The sequence below is a fragment of the Caloenas nicobarica genome, chromosome 5 (genome assembly GCF_036013445.1).
Source record: "Caloenas nicobarica isolate bCalNic1 chromosome 5, bCalNic1.hap1, whole genome shotgun sequence".
NCBI lineage: Eukaryota > Metazoa > Chordata > Aves > Columbiformes > Columbidae > Caloenas > Caloenas nicobarica.
The window spans coordinates 53,750,911-53,770,118 of NC_088249.1; the positions used below are offsets into that span (position 1 = coordinate 53,750,911).

Genomic DNA, 19,208 nt, shown 5'->3' on the forward strand with positions numbered 1-19,208 from the left:
GCCACATACCCAGTGTATTGGTTTGTGAATTCCTCATGCCATGCAGACTGGATCAACTTCATTAACTGCCTGGATTATGCAGCTGTCTGAAGTTGGAAAGTCTCTTGAGCATAGACAGATGAAAATTTGAAATCCTGTGGCTGGAGGAAGATATTAAACCTGAAATTTCACATTCGAAGCAAAAACACGTACCCACTGAATTATTGCATCCAGTGAACGATTTCACGCTACCAATATCTCCCGTTTTCATTGGAGCGTGTTTTTGAAAACAGCTTATATTCAGGACTGTGCCTGCTAGTGAAGAAAAATTATGGGCATTAACAAGGTTTTGATATAAGGCAGTTGCCAACTACAGCAGTTCTGGGCACAGGCAGAAACAATACTGTAGGCACTGGGAAATTTTAATATGCACTTTAAAAAAAATACACCTGCAGGGTTGGTGTTTTGGGAATTGTAAGTTTGAACTCACATGGCTACATCCTTTCGTGAGTCTGGCATTGGAAGCGAAAATTTGGAACTGAGTGCTGGATTTCCATGATGCTGGAGAGACGGTGGGTGCCCACCCCTCCTGCCATTGCACTGGCTGGCACAGCTTGTATGCATACCACACCTTTTGAAGAATTGGAGCTTTTGGGTGATCTGCTTCATTCCAGGTTGGTCTGGGAAACAGTACATCTGAGTATAGTGTAAATTCTTCCCAGAGATGCTTACTGTTAACTTGCTGGTTTTAAGGCAATTTAGAGGTGTCAATAGAGATTATAACCTTACTGTGCTAGTTTCTGCAAAGAACACAGAGTAAGGGAGAGCTGAAAAAATGCAAAGCAAGTAACCTGAGAAGAGTTGTTTTTCTGTTTTGAAAATGACGTACTAAGATTAAATGTCTTGTATGTTTCCCAACACAGTAAAATTTGTAGAAAATGAGAAGGGCTGAAGCATACCCAAATGATGTGGCTTAATGAGCTAATATAATGTGCTGTTTGCGTGCTTGTGCCACTGTAAATGTTCATTTGCTGAGCTATACGAATATGGTCTGCCTTTGTGTTGCTAGTATGCTGTGGATGAAACCCCTGAGAGGATTCTTCAGAACTAACACATGCAAGCAAGTAGGGTGCACAAATAATAATCTGCTAGCAAATGCTCGCTTGATAAGCTGCATTAATTCAGTTGCTTGCAATTACCTGTCCAAATCTTAGGTTTGGGGTCTTTTTTAGTTGTGGGATTTGTTTGCTTGGGTTTGTTTTGTTTTGTTTTGTTGTTGGTTTTTGGTTTTGGTTTTTTGCTTTCTAGTAAACTCACACCATGTAGGTCTGTGGACATGTGTGGACTGTGCTGAATTAAAGATCACCTAATAAGAACAAAGACTTACCCTGCTGTCCTAGCCAAGATAGCCTTTGAGGACAATAAATTGTGTGGCTCTAGGAGTTGCTGTAGCTGATGGTAGTACATATGTGAAGATAAATTTAGGTTTTGAAGATGCTGTAGAATTGCTATTGAACTTCAAACTTTTTATTTGCCTTTAGTCCCTGTCACTGACACATACAAGGAAAAATGAGCTGCTTTTCTTAGTGGAACAGGTTCTCCAAAAGATGTTTTCTTTAAAACAGTGAATGCACTTTTGCACTATTGATTTCCTGCTGCTTAGACATAACTGACATTTCAAGTAATCTATACAGTTTTGAAATTTACATTAGATCTTTTAATAAAATCACTAGCACCTTTGGGACTTCTTGGTAGGATAAACACTGAACTCCTCTCAGCTGAACACTGAATTTCAATATTGCTTAAGCAAAATTCAGATATAAGCTGATCTGCTACAGCCCCCAAAAAAGAAAATCGAACACCACCACCCCCCAGCAATTGACTCAGTCTGGTATTGGTTGAGCTATGCTTAGGTTGTTCTTGGTTTCTCCTTACAGGCGCTTTACTGAAAAAGCCCGAGTGAAAATCGGTTCCGCAGTATGCGGGACACATTCCCAAGAAGTGCTAAGACGTAATGTCACTAGATTTCTTGCAAAACTCCACACTATAAGCACTGGGGAGATCCATGCTAAAAAAAAAAAGAATCAGGAATAGCACAATGTAGCTGACATCATGTTGTGTTGTTTTTAGAGAACAGAGGCTGCTGTGCAGGCAAGCCCTTTTGCATTGCGCGTTCTGGCAATTACACAGTTGTCCGTGTCCTGAAAAAATTTGTCTGAAATAGGGCTGCATGGGTCTCTGGCTGGATCCCACTAAAACCAGTGGTAGCTGTGGCAGTGGCCCTAGAAGGTGAGGTGGGATTTTACTGACCGTCTCACAACTCCTTGCCGTGTCCTTTTCTGCCATAAGTCACGATCTCTCTTCCGCTGGAGGGTGGAGGTGCTCAGCATTTCTACAGGTTTCTCCCTATTCATTTTTTTCAAGTCTGTTATCAAATTAGAAGCCTTCTGATTGAAAATTTTCATTTAATTAACAACTGGAAAAATCACAAAACTAGTCTCCACCATCTATACCTGTCAATTGATCTGGCATAATGAAGACTGCAAGAATCCAAACTGAAAAATAGAACAGGGTTATTGGAATGAATTTTCAAAGTGAAACCTGCATGCCAAATAATAAGCAACCTGAACTGAGCATATCTTTCTGTATTTGAATAGGGTAGTGTATTAAATGTGGGGTTTTTTGAGGGCAAAAGTGGGCAGGAATAGAGATTCTGATGCAGTTTAAACAAGGAGCTATTATTCTGTTGGTGCATTTCTGTGGACGTTTCTCTTTTTTTTTTTTTTTTTGTGAATGCTGAGTAGATGATCCAGGAGCTTTAGGAAAGAAGATGGACTCAGTTTGGTCGTGAGGATAAAAATGCCTATTTTAACTCATATTTGTCTCCGGGAAATTATAAGACTCAGTAGGAATAGTTTTTGCATTTGCTATTTAACACCAAATAATCCATTTTACTGCTTCCTAAAAGGAACATTCTTTCCCAGGTTTTCAAGTAAAAAGCAGTAGGATATTTTAAACTGTTTCATGCACCACAGTGGTCTTGACTGAACATTTTCTCAAAGTAAATCTAGCAGTGCTAAGATTCAGTGCTGCTCCTGAAGTATCAACATAATTACGTAAGCGTGTGCCAGCAGCGTGTGCCTGTGTTGGGAGCTCGTGTGCAGCACACACATCGCTGCCTGTCTGCAGTGCACTGAAGCCGGAGATTTATTGCATTTACAAAGGGCCGTTACAATACAATTTTAACTTACTATCATTAAAGGGTCTTATATCATAAGCAATCACTGCAAAAAGCCTCGGACTGAAATTTATTCATAATTTTTATTGCATGATTTATTAGAACCCCCATTATAGCTTATAAATCACATCTGAAATAAATGAAAATCAGTTAGGGCCTGCTCCTTTCACCTTCACTTGTGTTGGGTAGTACCTTGTTCTCAGCCCGAAGGAAAGGGGGATATTCCTGGAGTAAGTTATCACTACGAGAGTAGGAGTGAAGATAGCAAAATCTGGGTCCTTACTGAGCACAGGAGATGTAAAAATTATTCTAGAAATGACAGCATTCGGTTTATATTCCAGGGGGAGGGGGTGGTTCTCCATAGATTCATAGATCTCTCTGATTTCATCCGATCCTAACACTCCTGTGTACCATTTGGAGTGAATCACGTATTTATGTAATGCAATATTCAGCAGAGAAAGCCAACTCAGCCTTCTAATACTGTTCTTTCCTCAGATCAAATTCAGCATGTAATAACTGAGAAGCTAATTGTAATGCAATTGCAAAGGTCTCAAAATAGCTGTTCTATTGTCTTATCTCCCAAGAATCCCCTGAAATTTCATAAAATCAAGCCTATACAAAATGGAATCTCAGTTTTGCCATCTGCATTTGCATGAGAAAGAATTACACACTTCATTATCAATTAGGGCCCAATTTTTCAATCTGAATACTCCTGCTTGCCCTTTTTATTATGAAATAGAGCGCTTGGATATGATTTGGCTGAACATTAATTGAAGTCATGTGGTTTGAATGGGGATGTATTCTATAGTCCTTTGCAGTAAAAAATGCTAGTGAGATCATGAAGAGCTTTGTCAGTATTAGAGCTCTGTGTTTTGATGCAATATGCTAAAGATGCTCATGTCTTTAAACGATTATGAAACTATATATTTGAATATGACTATTCCTAATAAATTACTGAGATCTATTGTGCTTCAGTGCTTTGGAATGGAAATGTGCAGTGGATCTATTAAAAAAGCAGTACACTGCAATTAATTTGTAATCCTGAACCATACTGCAGGAAAATTCATTTCTATCCTTGAAGTCGGTGGTAATTTTGGCACTGAATTTCAATAACAGTAAGGCTGGGCCCTCTGTTGCTGATTTGCTGACATCTCTCCTTATGTTAGAAGAAAAGCAATATGTATAGATTTTACTAAAGTACTACCATAAATATACACAGATCAGTCACGTATTTTTACAAATAAGATAGATGAATACCATTGAATACTAGACTGCACAGCAGAAAGAAAAACAAGATGGAAAAACAGTTTTTCTAGGTGTAGTCTAATATATCACATTTTTGTGAGCAGTTCTAAAATAGAAATACTATAATTGATCCACAGATCTTCTTATCCTTTGTCTCATGATAACCCAACAGAGAATACCAGTATTTTGTTGCCTTTTTTTTCCTAACCAAAACCAAAATAGCAAATGTCAGAAGAAGGGCAAAGAAAATAGTTGAAGGCACATAGGGATAGATTAAAGAGAGAAGGGACCAAATATGATACTGAAACCAGTCACTAAATTCATATTGATTTCAGTGGCACCACAGTTACATTTTCAGAAGTATTTTGAGATTGTTTAATTTTGAAGTCCTTCCTCATATGGAAATCCCACTCAGCATCGTAGGAGGTGGCAGTGATAGGAAGGCATATATATGTGTATGCATATGATTGTATGATCCATACAGTCACAGCCTTGGCTAAGTCAAGTAAATTTTGTAACCTAGAAACATTAAAATTAAGTAAGATTTAAAAAATGGCAACAGATGCTGTCCTTTTTTTAGGTTTTAGAATAATAGGAATAAAATTGGAAATAGGCAAATGGATTTTAAAAACCTTCCTTGAATTAAAACTGCTAAGTCCGCACTAGCTACCCATAGATTTGTGAGGTGGATAACATCATTTCTATCATTCCCTTATGAGTTTGTGACATCAAAGAGATTGTAAGATGTTCTGGGCAGACATCCTATCTTTCTATGTGATTCTGAACAACTCAGACCAATGAAGTCCTGATTCTGCATGGCTGCTACAATTTTTTTTTTTTTTTTTTTTTTTTTTTTGTGGGGGGTGGTGGTAGTTTTAAAATGTATTACTTCCAAAGTCAGAGGGACAATTTGGACAATTTTCAGGAGTTATTTGTGAATGTGCCTGCTCCCACCTTGGCTAATTCAATAAGGACTTGGTGTGAGCAGTGAACACTTTCTAGCTGGCATTACAAAGGCTTCTTTGGACAGGATGCAGAGAAGAATACACTATGCTTACTAACGGGTTATATAAGGATTTGCAGTAACATGTCCCTTGATGAGAGAAAATAGGAATAAAATGAGATTTTTAGGAACTATATTAATAATGAATGACAGAATGGTAGTTAATAGATGTCTATCTGTAATTCCATTATACTACGAGTGCAGGGGAAACTTCACGTAATGTGGAAAGATTCTCATTTTTCCAGAGCTGTAATGCAGCGTGCAGTTAAAATTAGGCTGTCTCGTTAATTGTCAAAGTATATGGTGAGAATGACTGCAGGCAGCTTCAGAGCAGCATTAGACATGCCTCTGCAGGGAAGACCTTGCAGGAAGGCCCAAGGTGGGGGAGCAGCTCCGCCAGCACCCCTTGGATGAATCCCTCCCCAGGGAGAGAGGAAAGCACGTGGGGTGGTTCTGCTCCTTCCTCTCCCTCTCTGCTCCTTCCTCTCCCTCTCTGCTCCAGCTCCGTGGGACCCCCAGAGCACTGTCCATGGAGCACTTCTGTGCGAAGTGTGTCCTGTCTCAGATGGCAGCAGAATAAGCTCCCCTTGTGAAGGGTTATGAGTATCTATTCCCGCTTCCTGATACTTTCCCCGCTCCCTAAGCGTAGCTGGACCGGAGCAGGGTAAAGGGTGAGCAGAAATCACCCCAGCCTCTAAGCCTCCAGACAGCAAGGTTAGTCAGGAGCTAGGATCCTATAAGCCTTCTTGTACCTATGGGATCTAGTTTATATAGAGAAAAATCGGTTTAAATGAACACAGCAAGGTTGAGATGCTCTTGAATGTACAGAAGAAAACTGGAAGAAATCCCTGGGGAATACCTTCTTCTCATGTCTTCCCTACTACCCTTTTTCCTGTCTCCTTCTCAGTGTCAGAAACTTGTCCTTCAAAAGTCACCCACTGAGGAAAGCAGCTCCTCTGCAGGATGTGAAGGGAGAACATGAGGAATGGGTGAGTGAGGGTTCTGCCATCAGCCTTTCTTCTTCCAGAGCAGAGCATATGCCAGGATGGCAAGTCAAGCTGTTGAGGACTTTCCATAGGACCCCAAGCAGCTTTTATTTAAAAACAGTAAAAATGTTTATTTGGAAGGACTACAAAGTCTTTCCTGAGGGTTTACTAATGAAGCTTAACTGTCTGATTTGAATGTGAGCATTACCGCAGAATCTCAGCTGAGAGCTCCTGGTTCCCAAACACTGACTAACCTAACGACTGCGAATTAACACAAACACAACCTTATCCTGCTGGGGAGGAGGAGAAGGAAGGGGGCAAAGGTGTCAGATACCTGCAGGTCAAACTCCCCAGGAAGTCAGTGGGAGCTTCGCTAGTGCAGGAACACCATCACCAGACATAGAAAGAACTACCTTATTTAAGAAATTAGTGTTTAGAAAACCAGTATTTAAACTCAGCCACTGTTGGTTTAACAAGGAAGTGTTGACTATGTTGCACCTAAAGACTTATTAACTGGGAGCTTATGGTTTATCAAAGTTTAGAAATAGACAAAATTTGCAGAGTTAGCTGATTTTGCCTGACATACACAAATGCTCTTCCAGTCTCCCCTGGCTGTCTACAATGAGATCAGATGTAATTCAGTATCAGCTAGGTGCCGGTGAAGCAAAACAGTCAAATGTACTTGTCTTTGTAAGCAGTGTACATCAAAATGCTCCAAGAATGGCTAGATTTGGATAAATGCTGAGCTTTCTAGAGATGGTTCCTAAACATTCACTGAATTAGTGTGTACCAGAGACAGTCCAGAAAAATCTTGCTTTATTCAGATATGCAGGTTTTGATTTAATCTTAATATTCATATACTGTATTCCTTTTACTTGCCCATGTGTAACAGTATAATGGTTATGTAAACGGATGCTTATATTAAGATGTTATTTTGACATACATTTTGGTGCCATATGTAAACACCAAACCTGCATATAATAATCGCCATTAGTACAAGTCTCAGACCCACTTAGGATAACAAATTTTTGTGATTTATTTTTTTGACAAAATGGCAATGCAAATTTAAATTTTTGCATGACTGAAATACAGTTTGTAATTGAAAGTAGCATAGGCAATTCAAAGTGAGGTAACAGTGGATTTATTGCCTGATTGTACTCACGATTGCTTTAATATACCATTCACTTGTTAATGATGCTATCAATTATTTTATTGTAAATTAGTTATTGTGAGTTTGAGGTCTTTTGACAATGTCTGTGTTAGGTTACAGGAGCATAAATCAAACTCCTATCTCTTTTTACATCCATAACCATAACATATGGCTTTTATTAGAAAATGTTAAGTGTCTTATAATGTCTTCTTAATGGACAGTGTGTGCATGTGTTGATGATGAAAGCCATCTTCCTTCTTGCAAAATATTAATCCATATGGCCTATGTCTCCATAGATACAAGTTAAAGAATCATATTTAACCCATGAAATATTCAGTATACACTTTAACTTTGCCTAGAATTCATACTTCTCTAGTATAACAATCCTTTAAGGAAAGAAAAAGCTAGAGGTAAATCAGGGGTTGAATTCTACACATGTAATTGTGAATAAACAGTATAACATCCACTGGAAAAAACAAACAAACAAACAACATCAACCAAAAACACAACAAAAAGAGCCCACCACCAAACCCAAATCACTTTATAAAATGCCTGTTCCTAAATGAAAATACCTGCGGAGAATTAGAAAATGGAATTTATATCCTCCTAGAATTCCAGCTTGTACATCACAAAGACTCTTAATATTGGTTATAGATTTTGTCCTCTGACCTAAAATATCATAATGCCTCTAAGAAAAAGGGTTGTTTAGTCTCTGTTTGCATCCTTTTCATTGGGACAGCATTATCCATTTGGCTTTTGGACCATTCCACAAAATCTTGGACAAGCACACTGTCTCTACTTAACACGTGTTTTACCAAGAGATTCCTGGGCACCAGAGAGATCTGCTATTCAAATCAACGCCTGCTAACACTCGGCTTGATTAAAGGAAGCTAACTAAGCCTTTTGAAGGATACCCTCCAGCCTTCCCTCTTCGTTTCCATGTTCCCTTGGCAGAAATCAGGGATTTGAAAGCTGCAATTCAACAGCATCATCCTTTCATCTTGTGGTAAATATTTTATTATTCCTTTATCCTCCATGCTGTTTAAAGGAATTCATTTAAAATATTAACTTCTTTGTTCAGAGAGGAAATCTCCAAAGGGTATGCAAACAAGAATCTTTAGAAATGCACCAAGATATAACTCCAGGCTGCGCTCCAGCTTTCTCCATTCATTCAGGCTGCAGACCTGGAGGCTCCTGGCTGGAGATCTCTGCTCAGACCAAAAGCCTCCAGCAGCTGCTGTTCCACCACCCATTCATACACAACCAGCTCCCCTGTCCCTGCTCCCTGCATTTCCACTTCTCTTTCCTTCATCCGTCTGATTTGCACCCTAATCTGATCTCCCTTCTTTGATCCACCTCAGGAACACCGGTCATCCTCCCACACCAAAGCACCACTCGTCCCTGCTGAGGGCTGGCAGGAATTATGCTGTAACAAAGGTACACTTAAGAGAGGAGTAGAACCTATCCAGACAAATTTCTTTGCAAAGGCACTATTCGTCATCCGTTTTCCTTCTTATCATTATGGGTACCTTGGGGGCTAATCCTGCTGCTGCTTCTGAATAAATATTTTCTTTATTTTTGACTTCAGGAGCAGAATCAGGCCCTAATTAATGTATTTATCCTCATATGTAATAGCATGAAAGGTACCTGCTTAGAGGAGTTGTGTGACTGCTTAAGACCATCTTTATCCACAGCTATGCTGTGAACTGCACCAGTGTGTGTTCCCTTTCCAAAACAAGCGCAGACACCAGGAGGGGAGGAGTTGTCCTTCAGTAGCCAGGCAAGAAACCTGTCAAACACAGCGTCCCTTCTACGTGAATGAGCCCTCTCTTCTGATTAATACTTTGCATTTCCCACAAGGGAAAAGACAAAGTGAGGAGGTAAGTGAGGAGGTGAACTACCCATTCTCAGAGAAGTATGATCTTTAACATGGTACATATGAGAAAAGAGAAAGGAACAGACTCTCTTTCTAGTCCAGGCTGAGAAACTCTCCAAACCCCTTGGTCTCCCAGGGGCTGTCTGCTCCCATGATCCTTTCTCCACCTCCGAAAGGGGGGAGAGCTGTTAGCTCATAAGAAGGCTGGACAAGGTGTCTCTCTTTATTGGAGGATGACCAACTGTAAAAAATCTGTGCATGTAAGGAAATTACCTTGGTATAATGGAGATCTCCCTGGCCTGTGAATGAGACCCTGCCCCAGGCTGTGGGTTTTTAGGACCCTGTTGGGAAATAAGGGTTTCTGGGAGCCCACATATTGAGTACCTGAGCTCATGCCTTGGGTGTCCACTTGTGCACCATTCATGGGGCCTGCTTGAGAGCGTGGGTTATGTCCCTATAGCCTTGTGCATGATTTTTGTATGGCCACACACATGGATGGCTGCTCTGCTGTGACAGTGGAGATTACCCTGCTGATGCTGGGAGGAAGCGGGACTGAAGGGAGGTTCAAATGTTTTGATGAGAGTGCTGATTGCATGGCTTACCCGTGCATATCTGGAGGAGTAGGGATCCTCAAAGAGTGCCCAGATGCGGGGCTGCCACCGTCTCCAGAAGCCCCCAGACCTGCCATCTGGGGAGTCACTAAGTGCTAGGCGTTTTGTCATCTCCAGCTCCTCTTCACCATCACCAGAGTCTCCAGTGCCATCTATGTCTCCATCCTCGGCACTGCTATCCAGGGGAGCCCCACCAAAGCTGTCCAGAGCCTCTTCGGCGTCGCGGTGCTGCCGGTAGGTCATCCAACAGCAGGGCTCCACATCGGTCTCATCAATGCCCCAGAAGGCCAGCTCCTCCTCATACAGGGGCCCGCACACGTCCGCGGGGCAGTGCAGCTTGCCAGTGCGGTAGTAATTCAGGATGTGGGCAAAGACGCCCGGGTGCCGGTCAAAGAAAAACTCATCCGTACGGGGGTCATAGTCGAAGTGGCTGTGGGCGTCGGGTTCGGCGATCCAGGCCAGCCGAGTGCCGGGCAGGGTGCGTAGGGTGCTGCGGTAAGTCTGGTGCCTAGTCCCTCCCACGTTGATCACAATGCGGTCGCTCTCGTCGCCCTGGCCCATCTCGTCTCTTATTAGGCATGTCGCAGACTCATCCAGGCAAGCACGGCAGGCAGCGAGCCCGTAAGGGGACGGCTGCTCGGCGGCAGTGGGTGCCTAACCCGAGCCCCGATCCAGGCCCGTGGGGGCGAAGGGCCCCGGCCAGCTCTGCTCCCCGGGGGCCGCTCGGCGGGGAAGCGGTGCCGCTGGCTCCCGGCGCTGCAGCGCCTTCGTCTGAAGTCAGACACTCGGAGGCAGTGGAAGCTGCAGCCGCGGCGGAGGGGCAGGGGCAGGGGGGGCCATGCTCCGGGAGCGCGGGCGCTGCGGTGCCGGGGCGCAGGGACGTGCCGGAGGGGGAGGGCCCTTCCCTGGTTGGACGTGGCCAAAAGCACAAAAAAAAAAAAAATTTTAAAAAAGGAGGAAAAAAAAAAAGGGGGGGGGAGGAAATCGCAGCACCAGCGCTGCCCACAGGTGCTCCGGGCGCTGCGGGGCGCCGGGCTGTAGGCGGAGGTGGGCGCCGGTGCCGGCTGCAGCCCCCGCGGGGTCCGGCGGGGCTGTGCCCGCGCTCTCCCGGCGGTGCTGAAGGGACAGCGCCGCGCAGCGCCCGCCGCCGCGCCGCCTCCGCCCCTGCGGCCGGGCCGGGTCGAGCGCGCTGCCGGTGCGGGCGGCGGGGACCGCGGCGCTGCCGCTGCTCCTCCCGCTGCCGCCGCCGCTGCCGGGCGGCTCGGTGCAGCCCGCTGCTCACCGGACCGCGCCGCGCAGGCGCGCTGCGCCCGCCCCGCCGCCGCTCGCCGGGTCCTAGCGCCGGCCGCGCCTCGGGGGCGCCGTCCCCGGCTCCTGCCGCCGCCCCGACCCCTCGTTTCCTCGGCCGCCACGTCGTAGTTATGTACCGGTGCCAGGATAGGGCTCTCTGCTCCGGTACCCCTGGAGGGAGGAAGATTGCCCTCACCCTCCTCTCACGTCCCGAGTAACCGGCCACTTTCGCTCAGCGGCCCGATAGTCGCACTGGGGATCCCCTTGGGGAAGCGTTGGGTTTTCTGGTGCTGCCCCGCACTCGGCTCGGAGTGACCCTCTCCAGCACTATTGACATAGGTCACAGCGGTTCTCGTCTTTCGTGGACGTTGACTCACTGAAGGGCAAAGACGCAAAAGCCAAGATCTCCCCAGGCATAAATTTCTCATATTATGCGCAGGGATGTGCAGGGGTTGGATTTCCTACTGCAACGCACCTTTACATGGTCCCGCATACCTGCTCTATTTCTTCATATTTTCTTCTATTCTTCTGCTGTTTGCTTGTTTCTCCCCTAAAGCCTATGTTGGTAGGAGGCTGTAATTTGGGTTCGTGTTGTTTATTCTGTTTTTATTCTTATTAATTTACAAAGAATGCCAAGGGAAGTTTCAGATCTACAAAAAGAGCGGTTCCCACCCTGTGAGGAGCCTGCAGAGCAGCAGGGAGATGGTTGTGTGGAAGGGAAGTAGCAGGGGTATGTAGACACGTTCTGTATTCTGTTTTACTTACTGCCAATACCCCAGGAGGAGTGGGCTTACGAGAGAGCCTGGAAAGCTGAGCCGTTGTGGATGAATCATGGGAGGTTGTGTCACGATGAGTGGATGAGATGGAGAAACTACGACTGAAGTGTGTGTGGTTGAGGAATGCTGTTGGAGTGCAGACACTTGGGGTCGGGACAACACGGTGCTCAACAGAAGAGGATAGACTGGAGAAGTGCAGTTAGGCTAAGCTTTAAAGGAGGACAGATTCAGAGGTGTGGGAACAGGAGGTGAAGGACAAGCGGAGGGCTGCTGAGGAGTGAGTGGTGTGGTCAGGTTTGTGAGAGGGGAGGTGTTCGGCCGTCCACAGCTTCCTTGGGTTGCAAAGGAGCATTACGCGTTCGGGATGCAGAGAAGTGGTAGGATGGTAGTTGCAGTAGAACATACCAAAGAGGCCTAAACAGCAGATTGGTCTGTGAAAATGGTAACAAATTGGTCTTGAAGCTGGTGGGGTAGAAGGAAGGCCCAGGAGCTGGGTGCTGTTTGTGCGTCACTTGTGGGAAAAGGGAGGGAAGATTGGAAATGGGGATTATGTTACTGCTACAGGCAGTGAAAGAGAAAAGGGAAAGTGAGGCTAAATCAAGGCAAGCTTGTATTTCAGCTGGTGTAAACTGGTAACAAAATCTCCCGGAAGAGATGCCAGATAGTCACTTGAGCATTGGGATTGACCAGAGAGAGAAATGTTGATGACAGAGGGAGAAATCTGAGCATCACATACTATTTAAAATCCTTGAGAACTGCCAGACAGAGGACACAGAGGGAGACGGGGGCAGGTCTGTGAACCCAAGCCTGGCATTAAGAAAGAGGATGATGACTCATTGACAGAAATAATACAGGTAACAGTTATTTTTTAATCACAGTCACTAATTTTGATAATAATAGATCAGGGGATCAATGGGAAAGCACCGTAAGGTAGATTCTGAGAGTTACAAAGGCTGAGGAAAATAGGTGACCCAGGAACAAGGTTTAAGGATCTGTGAATCCCAGGCTACTTCTGGTCACATCCACAACTGTAGAGGCTCTTTCCCAGCTCGTTAGCTCCTGCCTTCCATGTTACCTTACCCCACATCAGTGATTCCTCTTTAGGAGTTTCAGGGTTGAGATCTAAGCTGACTGTGGGGATGAAAGGAATATCTTGCAGCTTCTGCTGCTGCAGTTTCCCTTCTTGTCTGGGTATCTGCAGGAGGGTGGTACAGGACTTTAGAAGTCATCTGAAAGTATACATTAAAAAAAATGGAAAGTTTGTTTAAAGGTGGTTTTTATGGACTCAAGTGGGGAGGACACACTTAAGTGACCTGTGCGGTTTCTTTGAAGATAGTAAGGCTGTAATTGATAAATGAGCATTGGTAGACATGGAAAGAAGAGTTGGATATTTCAAAAGATGTGTGAGAGGGCCCCAAATCACAGATTGATGGGCAGGGGGAAGCTGTGAAATCTGCAGTGAGGTGGCTGCTGAAATGGCAAACTTAGAAATATAAATTGGAAAATGAAGTTTATACATTATTTTGATGTGGAAAATGAAAGATAACATTGCATTTGAAGCTTGTATTGAAGCTTGTGAGGCAAATTATTAAAAAACAACATCTTTGTTAAACAAGGATTGTGGCACAAAATAACCGCATATTAATACCGAAGTATTTCACTTTACACTGTAGATTATAGCATGATTTGTATTTGTTTAATTAGTGATAGTTGATACCACCAGATAAGTATTTGCTAATTTACACAAAATGAACATTTTAAGTCAGCCTAGCAGGCGCTCTGTATCACCAAAGTTTTGCTTTAAGCCTGCCATATAGTGATATAAAATTCTGGTTTAATTTAAAAACCAATTTTCTATAATTGGAAATGTTCGGGCTTTGACAGACAAAAAAACCCAAGTCATTTTCAAATATCTAATTTGTGGACAAAAATTTTCCATAGAGGTTTGGTTAATCCCAAACTGTATAGTAGCATTTCTGCCCCCATAATCCCACTGAAAATAACAATATTATAACTATTTTTTATTTTGGTTTATATTTGACAACTTTAAGATTCTTTTTGGCTGCAGAGTAACTGCTTATGCAGACTTGATAGCTCAAACTAGAAGTCTCTATCTCCAGGTGCTGGGATGCTGAAGGATCTCCCCTCACTCTGCAAAGATTCCCAAGGCCGTAATGAGATCCTATAATCCCATGTGTACATGAGGTGAACATATGAATGAATTTACCACAGTTAGACACACCCACATTCAGTCTTGTAGGTTTCAAAATAGCTGTGTGTCTCCTCTGTGCCTTTAGATTTGCCTTAGAGACAACACAGTAATTTGCAGAAGCAGGATCATGCATTTGGTCACTTATATAATGCCATTGACTTCAGTGGAGTTGAAGAATGAATGAAATTAATGAACCAGTGAAAATTTAGGTCCCTTGTCAATGGACTGAGAGCAGTCCTCTCTGTAATGCCCTGCTGGGTGTCTTCTCTACACTGAAAAGAGAGGTTAGGCAAGGAGGACTTAATATGATGGTGGATGTGTACGTCCAGGAACTATCTAGTTTTTCTGTGATATATTTTGTCATTTTAGGCAATTAGCTTAGTAATTAGCCTTACTAAGTTTTACTTCCTAAAGAGAACTAAACTTTAATAGTATTGGGAGACTTCTGTGGGAGGCGTGGAGTTGGTAGGTTGTCCAAATAGTTCACGATCTCTTTGAAAAAGGATTCTGATACAGCAGCAGCAGGTAATGTTATCAGAAATTCTCAAAATGCATCAAAAGACATTAGCCTTGGAATTACGTATTGTTTCCTGGGCTGATTCTCACAACTGGTGAGGGGTTTTGATGGTCATCTACCTTGAGCTGGGGCTGACCAAAACCTGGCACAAGTGGGGAAAATAAGCTGTAGAGTTTAGAAAGGCCTTTCTAAAGGCCTCCCTTTTGGGAGCTTTCTGAGAGGCCAGACTTATACAACCACTACCCAGGATAGTACATATGTGCTTTAAGGAATCCTGTTAAAGTATTTGGATCTGCTTTATACCTTAGCTGTTCTAAATCGACATTTGTAATGGTGACGGTGGAAGAATAACTTCAAGCCATAGATCTATTTCAGTTTTTAAACAACTGTGTAACAGAAAAAGAGAGTGACTCCTCTTACTGATCTTTTCACTTGTGTTAGGTCACCGCACCTTCTCCTGTGTTCTGATGACACGGGGATAGTAAGTCCTTCTTTCACCTCAGTATCTGGTGTCCCGGGATCGCCTTTGCTGCCCCATGTTTCAGCATCCCCAGGATAATAATATACAATGAAAGGTAGGTTGTTTTTTAGACAGAAGTCTAAATTTTGTCTACAAAGAAAAAATTAGCTTGTGTGTTCACATGCTGTGCATTTGTTAATCCCCCTGCTCTCTACTTAGTGCTTTAGCTGAGAACTGTGGTGATTTCTAATCTGACTCCAAAGGAGCTTTCTTCTCAGTGTGAGGCATGACTGAGCACATATCCTCTAATATTCCCAACTTAGTAACTCATAACTTTGGATTGAAATTTTAACTTTTTTTCCCCCATTTTTTATTTTTGTATGAAGACATTTGACCACTTATGGAAGGTGCTGGGTTCACAGATCAAAACCACAGTGTTGTGAAGGCACAGAAAGCACATAGGGAAGCTTTGCTGTGTGCTTTGGTGCTTCACTAGTATAACAAGAGTATCTCATTCTGCACACCTCCTCAGCCTCTTCACTCATTGAGGTTCCTAGTGAGGATACCAACAATAGTGACAGCTAACAAAGCACTTTCTCCTGACTGTTAACCTACCTAGTCTGAGTTCATCAGACAGTTTATAGTCAAAGAAAACTGTTATTATGAAAAACTTGTTGACCAATTCTAACAAATGCAACAATATAGAAAGGGAAAAGAGATGTTCAGAGAACCTGCGACTTTGTGTGTAACTATGAATACAACTGGAGAGCACATTCAAAATGTTTTACAGCTGGAGGAAGCTGAGAGAGAGATTTATCTGTAAGAGTTATAATCTCAAAACAAAAGGCAGCCAGGGCCGGAACATCAGTTTTGCAATGCTTGAATGCTATAATTCAGTCTGTGTTCTCATGTATTAAATTCCTGACAACTCAAAAGTATTTCAATGCAGTTCTCTGTCAGCTTTAGATTACGTCATGCTGTGAATTGCTCTATCTGTTAATATTGATCCTTGTAAATCATTTGGTCTGAGGTCTTCAAATGGAAAGCGGTGGTGCATTTCAGCATGCAATGTACTCGCTTTGTCCTTGAAACTCATTTAAAAACAAAGCAAGCTGTAATTGCATAGATGATATTACTTTTCTGAAAGGTTAGATTTACCCCTTTGAACTGTCAACAGTTGGACGAAAGCCTTGCATGGAAAAAATGAGAACGGAGGAGGAAATAGTTGTTTGGTGCTTGATGTTGACTGAGGGAGTCATAGAGGTGCTGCCTGTCTGAAGAGCTGTGTAGCCCAAAGCCTGATTCAAAGAAGTCATGCTGCTCTTAATGAAAGTAGCCAGAGCAGCAGAAATTATGATTGAATGCCAGTTCCTTTACTTTTATCTAGCTAGATTTTTTTTTTCTTAATTACCTACATTTTGCTTGAATACGTACTTCATTTTCAACCATGTTCTTCAACTATTGCGTGACTTCGCTGTGAGCTGAGAAACATCTACTACACTCTGCCTGCTGGGTTGCGTTTTGTTCTTCACCCATTCACACTGGGCTGCATTTGATTGTGAGTGACAGTTCTTTTTGTTTTGCAAATCCCTTCTGGATCCTTCAGAAAGAGTGCTAGTGTAGAAACATCAGTGTTGCACGGATGTATGTCAAACTGTGAGATAAACGGAGGTTTCTCTGGAAAAAAAAATGAGGTAATACTGGAGTATGTCAGAGATCATCATGGGTCTTTGTTCACTCCATTAACTAAGAGAAACTCCTGCCTGAATCTGTTTGGTTTCACTGAAAATTTATGGGAGAGGAACTGAGTGAATATGACAACTGGGATGGCTGGTGTGCACGAGTGAGGTGAGGTGTTGGAAGCCGTGTTCTGCTGCTCTCTAAAGGACTAGGGAGGTTTCCAAACTGTCTTTCCTGCAGAGAAAGAGAAAACAGCTCCTTCCTGGCAACAGGGACCGTAAGGGCTGCAAACAGCTCTTGAGTTGCTTGAGTTACACCCAGCACCTGCTTGAATCCAGCACGTGGCTGGTCTGGATCGGTACCGCGCTTCTCTGGGAGCACGTATATTGACCTGAAACAGTGTGAGTTTCTAGACATGCTTTAGTTAAGGCGCTAGAAAAAGTGTCAGGACTTCTCTTCAATGAAGCATTCCCTAAAAGAGAAATAATTTTTGCTCAAGAAATCACAGGGCTAAACCACAGCAAAATCTACTTTAAGTAACTGGAATTATTGGGCCTACAGCTTGGCAATGGGCCACTTTGTTACAATGTATAGTTATAGGAAGGGTATAGATTTATTTCTTGTCTTCATGCTGATTGAGACGTGATCCAGCAAAACAAGCGGCTGGTGACAAGGAAAATTCAATTTATACAGTTGGAAGATTCATGTATAACAAAAACATGCTTATGGAAGCTGCTAAATATGTGTTACTATGAGCTGAGTGCAGTCATCTTGAAGTCTCTAAATGCACATTTCTAAAAGGGTAAACAAGCTCATGTAGATCTGAACTATTTAACTCCTACCATGTACTATAACTAGAGTTTAAGAAATGGCTAGTGATTTGGCTTTATTTTACTAGACGATTTGTTTTGCAGAGTCCTAAAACGTCCTTGACTTTCTGAGACTGGCCTAGTCAGCTTTTTCTGGAAGCAAAACTATACTAATGCTGTCACTACATTTTTAAAATCTCAGCCAATTTGCAGGTGCATGAACATAGCAACAGACACAAACACATAGATACAGACATATGTATTTCACATATACCATATACAGAATACAGAACAGGAGGTGCTAGTCTTTTCTTGAACAGGGCATGCAGTTCTCGGTGCCTCAGTATGTCTTTTTGATTTAACCATTAAAAAAAAATTAGGGTCAATTTCTGAGTATAGAGCATGCTCCATTTTATACAACAGGTATGTTTGCCTATCAGCTGACTGTTTCTCTAATACATTAAAACAATTAGAACATTTATTTCTTCTCTCTCTCTTTTCTTTTTTTTTTAGCTGAAGTGAGAACTTTGTTTTTATTGAATGATTCACTTTCCACAACTGTTATTTCTTCTCCAGCCCACTCTGAGTTTGCAGTAGTGACTGAAATGTTCTCAGACAAGCAGATGGGAAAATGGCCTGTAAATCGTTATTGTTATAAACGGTTTGTAAAACTTTGGGTGCTGAAAGGTAAGAGAAGTGCAAATAAATCTCAACAATGCTGACTCAAAGGTTGATAGCATTGCTTAAATCCCTCGATTAAACCAGCTTCTCAATATTTGACGTGAATCGATAACTCTGAGATGTCTTTGCTGTTCTCTAGCTTTGTAAATATTTACACAGCCAGTTCCGTGAAATATGACATATAATCCTGTTGAAGTAATTCTTTGTATGCTATATAAGAAGTAGTATAAAGCTTAATGGTTCCAGTGATGCTAGTTAAATAACTGGCAGTAAGGACGAAATCTGCTGCGTTTCTTCTGCAAATAAGCAAGGTTTATACAATGTAAGTGTGAGTGAATGGAAAGCAAAATCCACCTTCTGTCACAGATCTTGGGCTGGCTGCTGGGAATGCAAATTTCCTGATCCTGCTTTGTGCCTGAGCATGTGGCTCAGCATTAACAGCAGCCTTTTATTCCAGTCAGAGATCCAGTTAGAGAGCTAGATCAGGGCAAATAGTGAGAAGATGGCACCTCTATTATCTTGTCCTCAGCCTTCTTTTTCTGGGATGTACTCAAGGGAACAGAAAGATGCTCCACCCAGTTTCTAGGAGCTAGTAAAGACTTCTGCAGGAATCTCAGTGCAAAAGGGTTCTATCAGCCCTCCAGATCACGGCTGGGATTCCTCCTAACACACAAGACTTGCAGCGGTTTATATTT

The 19,208-nt window shown here is 42.8% G+C and overlaps 2 protein-coding genes across 8 annotated transcripts in view; one reads left to right on the forward strand and one right to left on the reverse strand.

Annotated features, from left to right (window-relative positions):
• Positions 1-11,080, reverse strand: part of KCNC1 (potassium voltage-gated channel subfamily C member 1) — a 127,582-nt gene extending 116,502 nt beyond the window's left edge. For 3 of the 5 annotated variants that reach the window (XM_065635836.1, XM_065635834.1, XM_065635835.1), the window contains exon 1: positions 10,080-11,078. In XM_065635836.1, coding sequence (XP_065491908.1) covers positions 10,080-10,649 — 570 coding nt within the window. In that variant the 5' untranslated portion in view covers positions 10,650-11,078. Of the gene's footprint in view, positions 1-10,079 lie in introns of all 5 variants that reach the window. The other 2 variants (XM_065635830.1, XM_065635831.1) reach the window with 2 other exon arrangements.
• Positions 1-18,713, forward strand: part of SERGEF (secretion regulating guanine nucleotide exchange factor) — a 281,087-nt gene extending 262,374 nt beyond the window's left edge. For 2 of the 3 annotated variants that reach the window (XR_010606275.1, XR_010606278.1), the window contains 2 exons: positions 15,325-15,458; positions 18,346-18,713. The gene's annotated coding sequence lies outside the window, so the exon portion shown is untranslated. Of the gene's footprint in view, positions 1-6,372; positions 6,455-15,324; positions 15,459-18,345 lie in introns of all 3 variants that reach the window. The other variant, XR_010606276.1, reaches the window with a different exon arrangement.
• The last annotated feature ends 495 nt before the right edge of the window (positions 18,714-19,208 follow it).